At 32.7% G+C, this 9,961-nt stretch overlaps 1 protein-coding gene across 1 annotated transcript; it reads left to right on the top strand.

Annotated features, from left to right (window-relative positions):
- The first annotated feature begins 3,987 nt into the window (after window positions 1–3,987).
- On the top strand, window positions 3,988–6,261 carry LOC106417346 (actin-12-like). Its single transcript, XM_048748630.1, has 5 exons — window positions 3,988–4,068; window positions 4,534–4,606; window positions 4,681–5,074; window positions 5,443–6,056; window positions 6,149–6,261. The coding sequence occupies exons 2-5, from the start codon at window positions 4,547–4,549 to the stop codon at window positions 6,212–6,214; spliced, it is 1,134 nt and encodes a 377-aa protein (XP_048604587.1). The 5' UTR covers window positions 3,988–4,068; window positions 4,534–4,546; the 3' UTR covers window positions 6,215–6,261.
- Window positions 6,262–9,961: the final 3,700 nt, after the last annotated feature.

Genomic DNA, 9,961 nt, shown 5'->3' with positions numbered 1-9,961 from the left:
TTTTTTTTAAAAAAAATAATAGTTTAAAAATTTAAACTTTTTTTGCTCCAGGGCCCATAACACCATTGAGCCGGCCCTCACTTTATTTCTAAACACTTGCCTCCTATTTATATTGTGATATTTGTCGTAACTGTGTTCTGCATATAATTTTTTGAGTATATAATTAAAAGAACTATTCCGTAAACTTTAGTATTAAACCATCTAGCCCCATTATATGCAACAAGCCAAATGAAACCCACGTGCTTAAGGTTTTATTCAAGTAGCTAGAGTAGTGTAAATATTTCTCTTAATTATGATAACTTGCTTTGTTACCTCCTCTCCCTTCTTTTGTGAAATATCAGCCGAACATCTTTAGCCTTTTGGTGTTTGATCAACTCTTTCCATTTCCTTATTTTCTTGCATATCGAGCGGGCCTTGTGGTTCAGTGGTAGTGGACGGACCTTGGATGCAAAAACATTCTGGGTTTGATCCTCTTGCTGCGGAAACTAAGTCACATTGTTCTTCTCACTACCACGGCTGCGGATACGTCTGTATGAAAATCCGGGAAAAGGTCCGTCATGGGCTGCACCTCTCATCCAGAGATTAAGTCTGTGTCTTTAATATAACCGAGTTTAACCCTTTTTTTTATCAAAAAAAAATTAAACAATATCATTCACATGCACCTTTGTTTTCTATTTTTTCATGCTCTTTTATGAGCATGAATCATTATTTGAAATTGTTAACACTAATACCTATTGAATATACGATGTGTCATAATAACTATATTGCAGGAGTCAGTTCCTAAATGACCAGTGTTGCCTACACACAAGAAATATGATCAACTGCCATTACTAATTAATTTGTAATTAAGTTACTCTATGCAGTTGTTCAAAAAAAAAGTTACTCTATGCCAGTACTTATGAAAAGACAACTTAACTAAACAATTGTATTCTTGTGGTTTCATTTAGATTCAGTTGGATTAACTTATTTGGCCATTGTATACGACTCGATCCTATCCAAGATAGGCATTATCTTATGCAGTGAGTGGCTTTCCAGTTCCGTCTTTCACTTCTTGTTCAGTTCGTCGTTTTTAATTATTTTTATGTAAAATTTCGATTTTTGGTATGTGTGGTATATGTGGATAGATTTATAAAAAATTGAGTAATACTTATCTTATCAATATATATTTATATTTTAGGTCAATTGTCCGAAAAGATAAACTTAAAAGTAAAACATGCTTCAACCAAAATAATGAAAATATATAATTTATCGGAAAGTAATTTGCAATACTGTTCGAATGAGGCTAAATCATGTAAAAACTATATGATTGTTACATGATCACTAAATAAATCATAAATCGTTCGAATCTCCTAGGCTCCCGGTGTCAGACAAGGTGAGCTCACCCCACATAGAGGGAAAATTGTGAGCATACAAGAAGGACGAAAATGAACATTACATTTGTTAAGCTATATGGGCTTTCAACCTAAAATGAAAATTGATTTTAGATTGAAAGTCTATCTAGCTTAATTTGGTATCAGAGTCATGTATTAGAGAACGAAAGCTAGGGGAACAAATGGGATTTAAAAGTCTCATGTATCGGTAGTTGGAAAGAATCATAAATAATATATAAGATAGATGAGCCAATCCACTTATCACCAATTGGTTTTATGTTGAAGCTCATCTAGCTTAACATGGTATCAAAGCTCGATCCAAACAATCCAACCCGATCTAACATTGATCTGGTCCAAAGTTGTCTTATCGATTATTACCCAAACATTCTGAGATTGATACTAAAAAACATCATCTTGAGAGAGCGTATTAGAGACAAAGACTCCTGCAATCGATAGTTGGAACAGATCATAAATAATATATAAAATAGATTAGTTTAACAACATTTTCATGATAACTAAAACTAAATTAGAACTAAAAAAACCTTTAGTATACTACAATTTTCGATCCAGAAAGACATCGCATTAAAAAGATTAAAGTCCTTTTGATAATAATTAAAGAAAAAAAACTGTTAAAAAGACATAGCATCAGTAGCTTAGTTTTACTTTTCAGTGTATTATGAGTTTAGTTAGCTTGATCACTATCGTAATTCACAAACGTAGGTTCAAAAAGCATTTTCTCAAGTTAATTTGTTTGGCTTCTTCAAGCAACGTAGTTTTTGTGACGGTACAAGTTTAGAATGGGTAGGCCCATTCAAAGAATCTATTAAAGACACAGACCTAACTCATGGGTGTAAAGTGCAGTTCACAGATGGACTTTTTCCTGGATATTTAAATGGGCCGTAAGAAATACATCATATTCGCATGGCCACATGTGAAACTAATAATTTCGCATTAAAAGAGAGTCTAATCTTGATCTAGACCAATAAGGCAACTCCTCCTCTGAGAAAACTACTAATCACCAAGATTCTCGTATTGCTTACAGAAATTAACAAACTGCTTGCCGTTTCGAGAATAAGCCAAATCGGTAACACCGTTTTTACTTCTCATCCTAGTGCATTCGAAACACTTTCGGATTGTATTGGGACTAAAGGCGCCTGATCTAACCTGCAGTGTTCAAGTCACAGATTTTTCTTTTGACCTTATCGTCAATTTAGGAAAAGTGTTTCTATACATGAAAGTTATATTAATACAAAGACTAGATTTATCAACGTACCATTAAAATGGTTCCATTAATTTTTTAAAACTAAAACACGATTGATTCTTTTTTTTTAACACGATTGATTCTTAAAACAATTTTAGAAAAAAATTGGCTCTCCAGAGCTTCTATAACCCTTTCCTATTACTTTTTTCTTGTCTTTTTTTTTTCCAATACTGGGTAGATCATTATAAAATCAAACTCTCTTTCTAACACTCTGATCAACGGACGGTTAGTAATAAAAACAAACGACTATGTCTGAAGTACTACTGTTGCATCTTTTGATAATCGAGTTCCAGACCTGGTGTAAAAATCTATAAACTTTCATCACTAGGTCATGTTGCTTCCACAAATTATATTTTTTTAACCTTTTCTGGAATTAGAAAAATTAGAATAGACTCACTAGTTTGGATAGAACCTTGTAATTAAGTATTTGATTAGTCATCAACTCAGCTGTAGTTGCCAGGGTTTAGTAGGATACTTAATTTTATTTTGTTAGGATTAAAGAATAAATGATACAATACTCTAGGTGTGTTTTTAGTTTTTGTTTCTCTCCTCTAATGTCATACCAGTACAACGTATATTTAGATTTTTATACACATATATGCGTATACAGTACGCAATAAGTTTGGATAAATAACTTAATAATAGTAACATTATATGTGTTGGTGCATTTAAAATTTTTAAATATAAAGTAACAAAAAAAATATAAACTGAGATTTACGTCGAAAGAGGAATATTTTTGTAAGGATAAGATAACTGTGGCCCTGTGGGGATGATCAACACGGGCGCATGTTTGGCGGGGGGGAAGTTCAAAGTGTCAACTTCTTGATTGAGATAGATTTAACCATATCCATGGTTTTATGGACATTAATAAGCTTAGGATCCTCTATTTATCAAAGAAAAAAAAAGGAAGGAAGAAACACAGGTCTTGGACTCTTTGGTGAATGGTTCGAAGTTCGAACTGACAAGACAAACATATATTTTAGATCATCTATATGTATTGGTGGATTTTTTTTTTTTTTGATCAACTATATGTATTGGTGGAATTTCTCAAATAGAGTTTATGATCCAAATAATAGTAATATTTATAATTAGTTATTCAATCAAGGTTTACTAATATTAATATTTATAATTAGTTACCCAATGATCCATATTTTGAAAAGCCTATTTCAGTAACGAGCTTTCACTGACCCGATTATTCCGGAGAACCAGGACCAAAACCGTAGTTTGCGTTCAGGTTTGGCTGTAATTTATTCCCTTGTCCAAAAATAGGTGTACACTTGTCATCATACCCTTAGATATAGGTTCTAGCGAAGAACGACCGGCCAAGGATATTTTAGCATTCGAGCGATATAAAGGAAAGTTCATTTGATATTTTCAGAAATTTTGAACCTATTCAGGACAGGTGCTTCAGGATCTCTTCGTCGTTGAATCCACCAGGTGATTGACTGATTACCTTTTGTTATTTGGCATTTTAGGATCAATTTTGGTTTACTTCCATCGAAATTGATAAGACACACCGAAATGTCTAGTAGGTTTTAGAATAATCTGCTTGGATGTGTTGTAAATCATTTAAATTTCAAAAAATGTGTAAATCATTTTCATTTAACATGGCTCGTTTTTATTAAACATTCTTTAAAATTTTATACTGCTTTGAGAGTTTTCATGGCATAAATGATTGATAACGAATTGAATGTATGGATTTAAAAATAGTTTATTTCGAACAGGATTTACGAATAGTTTAATGGAATTTACAATCAAAAAGGTATTGGACGTGGCCATAAGTAGTATGTTCAATAGGAATTTACGTGGCCATGGATTCGGTTATGAACATATTCAATTTTTACAAAGAATCATTTTTGCGACCCAAAATGTTTTTGTTACCTAGTCTTGATTTATATACAGATAGAACTTCAAGATGGCTGACGGTGAAGATATTCAACCACTTGTTTGTGATAATGGAACCGGAATGGTTAAGGTAAAGTTTCTCTAAATGATATGTGTCCCATGACTATATACCAGAAAATACTTAAGCAAGTTATTATGGTGTAGGCGGGGTTTGCGGGTGATGATGCACCAAGAGCGGTTTTCCCGAGCATTGTAGGCCGCCCTCGTCACACGGGTGTGATGGTTGGGATGGGACAAAAGGATGCTTATGTTGGAGACGAGGCTCAGTCAAAACGTGGTATCTTGACTCTCAAATACCCAATTGAGCATGGAATTGTTAACAATTGGGATGACATGGAGAAGATTTGGCATCACACTTTCTATAACGAGCTTCGTGTCGCCCCTGAAGAACATCCGGTTCTCTTAACCGAAGCTCCTCTTAATCCGAAAGCTAACCGTGAGAAGATGACTCAGATCATGTTTGAGACATTCAATGCTCCAGCTATGTATGTTGCCATTCAAGCTGTTCTCTCACTCTATGCCAGTGGTCGTACAACTGGTAATTAATTTTCTGAGCTATTGCATTAATTCAGTTAGGTTTATGCTTGATGAATTCACTATTGATTGGTCTTAGGTTAGGGCATTGAACCAGTCTGTTTTGTATCGAAAAAACTTTAGTGTATTTTATTTCTAGTGTGTATAAAATATAATGATTTTAGGTTTATTTGGTTTGGTTACATTCGCTTTGTTTTGTTTTATTCTGGTATTTCGTTTGGCTTAATACTAATTCCAGTATACTGGATTATTTTCTAGTTTCTCTATTTATGTTTTGGCTTGGGTAAAAACATTGTAACTTTTCTATTAGATATGGATTTTTTAAATCAAACTCGGTTTTAATGGTCACCCTTTTTGCAATTTTTGATTTAGGTATTGTTTTGGACTCTGGAGATGGTGTGAGCCACACGGTACCAATCTACGAGGGTTACGCTCTTCCACACGCAATCTTACGTCTTGACCTAGCGGGTCGTGACCTAACCGATTACCTTATGAAAATCCTGACAGAGCGTGGCTACTCCTTCACCACGACTGCTGAACGTGAAATCGTTAGAGACATGAAAGAGAAGCTTTCTTACATTGCTCTAGACTATGAACAAGAGCTAGAGACTTCCAACACAAGCTCTTCCGTTGATAAAAGCTTCGAGCTTCCTGACGGACAAGTGATAACTATTGGAGCAGAGCGATTCCGGTGCCCAGAAGTTCTTTTCCAGCCATCAATGATTGGAATGGAAAATCCAGGAATCCATGAAACCACATATAACTCTATCATGAAATGTGATGTGGATATCAGGAAAGATTTGTATGGGAACATTGTGCTAAGTGGTGGAACCACGATGTTTGGTGGGATTGGTGATAGAATGAGCAAAGAGATTACGGCCTTGGCTCCCAGTAGTATGAAGATTAAGGTTGTGGCTCCACCGGAGAGGAAGTACAGTGTTTGGATCGGTGGTTCTATATTGGCTTCACTCAGCACTTTCCAACAGGTAAAAACATTTTAAACATAATCAACATTTTTTTAATATTAACATTTTAAACATTTTCTCTGTGGTATAAATATTGCTATGTAAATTTATAGATGTGGATTGCGAAAGCGGAGTACGACGAATCTGGACCGTCAATTGTGCATAGAAAGTGCTTCTAATCACAACTCATGAGAAGGATATCCGAACTAAAAGAAAATGATAAAAAGAAAAACTTTAAAAAAATTGATTTTTTTCTACCAATTGCAATTTTTGTTTATATAATCACATTTCTATGCAAATTGTTCTTTGTAATTTTGATTTGAAGCAACTCAACCAAAGTCAGTAAAATTCTTTAATAATTACGTATATCACACCAATAGTGTTTTTTTTATTGTTTTTTTTTTTTTATTTTGATTCAAAACAATTCTCTCGAATATTTTTTTTTTAAAGTTTTTGTTTCAAAAAGGTTTTCAAAAAAGAAAATGACCTAAAAAGTTTCATTAAAGAAGCAAAATATTATTGGAAAAATTGTTTTTATAGACAAAAAAATAAGGACATTGTCCCATTAGACTAATTTCAAATTTGGTCCATTTTTTCCTATAATGCCCTTTTTATTTATAAAAATAAATCAAATAAATAGTTTTACAAACAAAAAAAATTAGGAAAAATAGGAATTGCATTGTAAATACCTATACCAATTTAGAGGTATTTTTTTTTTGTTCTAAAAATGTTTAAATAAAAATTTCAAATTTCGTTCTACGGACTGTAGAATGTACATTCTACAAAGTAGAAAATAAAATCCACATTTTTTCATTAGATCTACAATGATTAAAATATGTCTTCCACGTTTTTCAATAAATGTACTAAAGTTAGAATACTAAGTTAGAATACAAAATCTACAAAAATAACAGTAATCTAAAAATATTTAGAATACACATTCCGCGCTTAGCATACAATTCTAAAATATGTAGAACCTACAATCTACACATTACATAAAATCTAAAAACTGTAGAAATCGATTTCTAACGGGTTAACTATATTTTACACATAGGAATGTCCTTTTTATTTATAAAAATAAATCAAATAAATAGTTTTACAAACAAAAAAAATTAGGAAAAATAGGAATTGCATTGTAAATACCTATACCAATTTAGAGGTATTTTTTTTTTGTTCTAAAAATGTTTAAATAAAAATTTCAAATTTCGTTCTACGGACTGTAGAATGTACATTCTACAAAGTAGAAAATAAAATCCACATTTTTTCATTAGATCTACAATGATTAAAATATGTCTTCCACGTTTTTCAATAAATGTACTAAAGTTAGAATACTAAGTTAGAATACAAAATCTACAAAAATAACAGTAATCTAAAAATATTTAGAATACACATTCCGCGCTTAGCATACAATTCTAAAATATGTAGAACCTACAATCTACACATTACATAAAATCTAAAAACTGTAGAAATCGATTTCTAACGGGTTAACTATATTTTACACATAGTAGAATGCAGATTCTACGGATAAGTATGAGCAGTTCCGAAAATATGGGAAGTAGATTTTTGAAAATATTTGGAAATATTTTGTTTCCATTTAAAAAAAAAATCGATTTTTTGCACAAAAAAAACCTGGCTACGTCTTCTTTGAACACGTATCTACCCCTTCAATAACCCCTTGATTTTTGACAAAAAATTTCACAAAAAATTCTCAAAGTGTCTTCCATGATTCATATCTATGCCTATTATGGGGTGTGGGAATTGGTTTTGTCTATTTGGTTTTATTAGGCCAAACCAGAGACAGTTGAGAAAGTGTCTAAGATCGTCAAGAAGCAGCTATCACTCGAAGACGATCAAAGGGTCGTTGGAGAAACCAAATTCACCGATATTGGAGCTGATTCTATCGACACGGTAATTCATCGAAAATTCTCTTATGTGAATACATAACTTGTTGAGTTTTTTTAAATACTGCTTAACGGAGTGTTTTTTTGCAGGTTTAGATAGTGATGGGCTTAGAGGAAGAGTTTCACATCGAAATGGCTGAAGAGAAATCACAGAAGATTCAGTGGAGGAAGCTGATGAGCTCATTGATGACCTCGTGCAAGCCAAGAAGTAATTTAGTATAAGAGAGTGCAAGCCAAGAAGTAATTTAGTATAAGAGATCCGACTATCTGAGGCTTTGTGTTTGTTGTTTTCATAATCTTTCAGTCATTTTCTTTTAATATGTCAAGTAAAGCGACTCTTTGCTAATACTGTATGCCATGGATCTCTCTATTTGTCGACTGAAACTTTTGGTTACACATGAAGCCTTGTTCTTTTCATTTCTTAAATCGAAATGCCAAATGCGAGATTAGGCAAAATGCGTGCAAGAGAGAGAGAGATAGAAGTTCCTTATATCACTCATGTATAGGGAGTCTTGTATTAACACATACATAAGTCAAAGAGTAGGCCCTAAGATGACAATTTGTAAACAATCCTTTTCACATTGTGTATATAGGTTCTTATTATTCCCAATCGGGGTCAAAGAATCCAGCATCGTTCATCTCTGAATAGTAGACATTCTCCATGTTCAGATCTTCCTCTTGCATCAAAACCAGCACCAAATCATTTGAACATTGCAATAATCACATGCCTAGAGGGATGCTTTGATGTAAACGAGTTAAGAAACATTTTGGGATAAACATGAAGAGACATGAGTGTAAACGAGTTAAAAAACTGTCCTAAGCTATAGAAGGTGGGATTAACAGAGATCAAACACGGTTCAACAACATACAAAGAAGACACAACATTGTGAAAAATCTAATCTATAAACAATCCCGAAAGGTAACAAGAACACAATCATACATGATAATCAAGAAACAAGACACAACAAAGCTAACAGAGACCAAACAAGAACACAAACACATAAAAAAAACACCTACATTCTTAAATCGATTCACAAGAACACAAGAACATATACATAAACACTAATCTATATGCTTTTTACAGAGACTAACCACGATCAAAACACATGCAAAGAAGAATAAAAAAAAATTTCATACCATGAAAACAAATTAGGACTGAAAAGTGTGTATGTTAACTTCGATTTGGATGGGAGAAGAATTGAAGAAGAGATTACGCCGGAGACGAAGAGAGTATGACGGAGCCACGAGATTATACCGGAGAAGAAGAGACTTATGTCGGACCCGGAGAGATTTGAGTCGGTGTCTGGTTGACTAGTGACGATATGACCTGCAATTTTGATGGGAGAAGAAGAGATTAATAATAGATTAGGCCGGAGAAACAAAGCTCAGTGATTTCAATTTCAAGGAAACAAAGCTTTTGAATGTTAAGGAACTTATCAAGGATAAAAACTGGAGAAGAACGACGTGGATGTAGATTCCGACCGACGGAGGAGACGGAGGAGGCGATGTTGGATGGCTCCGAGCTCGATGAGACAGAGGAGACGCGAAAATATTAAATTAATCATCCCCTTTTCTATTTTTTTGTAACGTATAATAAATAATAAACTAAATTAATTTGTTACCTTTAATTAAGTTAATTTAAGGTTATAATAGGCAATTACGAAAATATTAGCCTAATGAGACAATTATATTTTGGGATTAGTCTAATGGGACAATGTCTCTATTTTTTTGCTCTAAAAAAGCAATTTTCCCAATATTATTCTACTATTTGCTTAATGAGATATATAAATGTTAAAAAATAAAAATAATAAAAATAAAAATTATGTTTTATAATTTTAATTTTTTTGAATTTTTTTGAAATTTTATTTTGCTATTTTTTTAGAAAAAAATCTTTTTAAAGTTCGTGCTTTTGAGACTATTTTTATAATTTTTATTTTTAAATTTTAATATTTATTTTCTATTTTTTAAATTTTAAACCACACTCTCAAAACCCACTGTTAACTCTAAACCTAAAGTCGGTTAGTTAGC

The sequence above is a fragment of the Brassica napus genome, chromosome C2, assembly GCF_020379485.1.
Source record: "Brassica napus cultivar Da-Ae chromosome C2, Da-Ae, whole genome shotgun sequence".
Classification (NCBI taxonomy): domain Eukaryota; kingdom Viridiplantae; phylum Streptophyta; class Magnoliopsida; order Brassicales; family Brassicaceae; genus Brassica; species Brassica napus.
Note: the sequence above shows the minus strand (reverse complement) of the source record. Positions and strands in the feature narration are given on the sequence as shown.

Coding starts and splice junctions, on each gene's coding strand:
- LOC106417346 (XM_048748630.1), top strand. CDS start 4,547: ATGGCTGACGGTGAAGATATTCAACCACTTGTTTGTGATAATGGAACC. Junction 4,607..4,680: donor ATGGAACCGGAATGGTTAAG/GTAAAGTTTCTC, acceptor ATTATGGTGTAG/GCGGGGTTTGCGGGTGATGA. Junction 5,075..5,442: donor TGCCAGTGGTCGTACAACTG/GTAATTAATTTT, acceptor TTTTTGATTTAG/GTATTGTTTTGGACTCTGGA.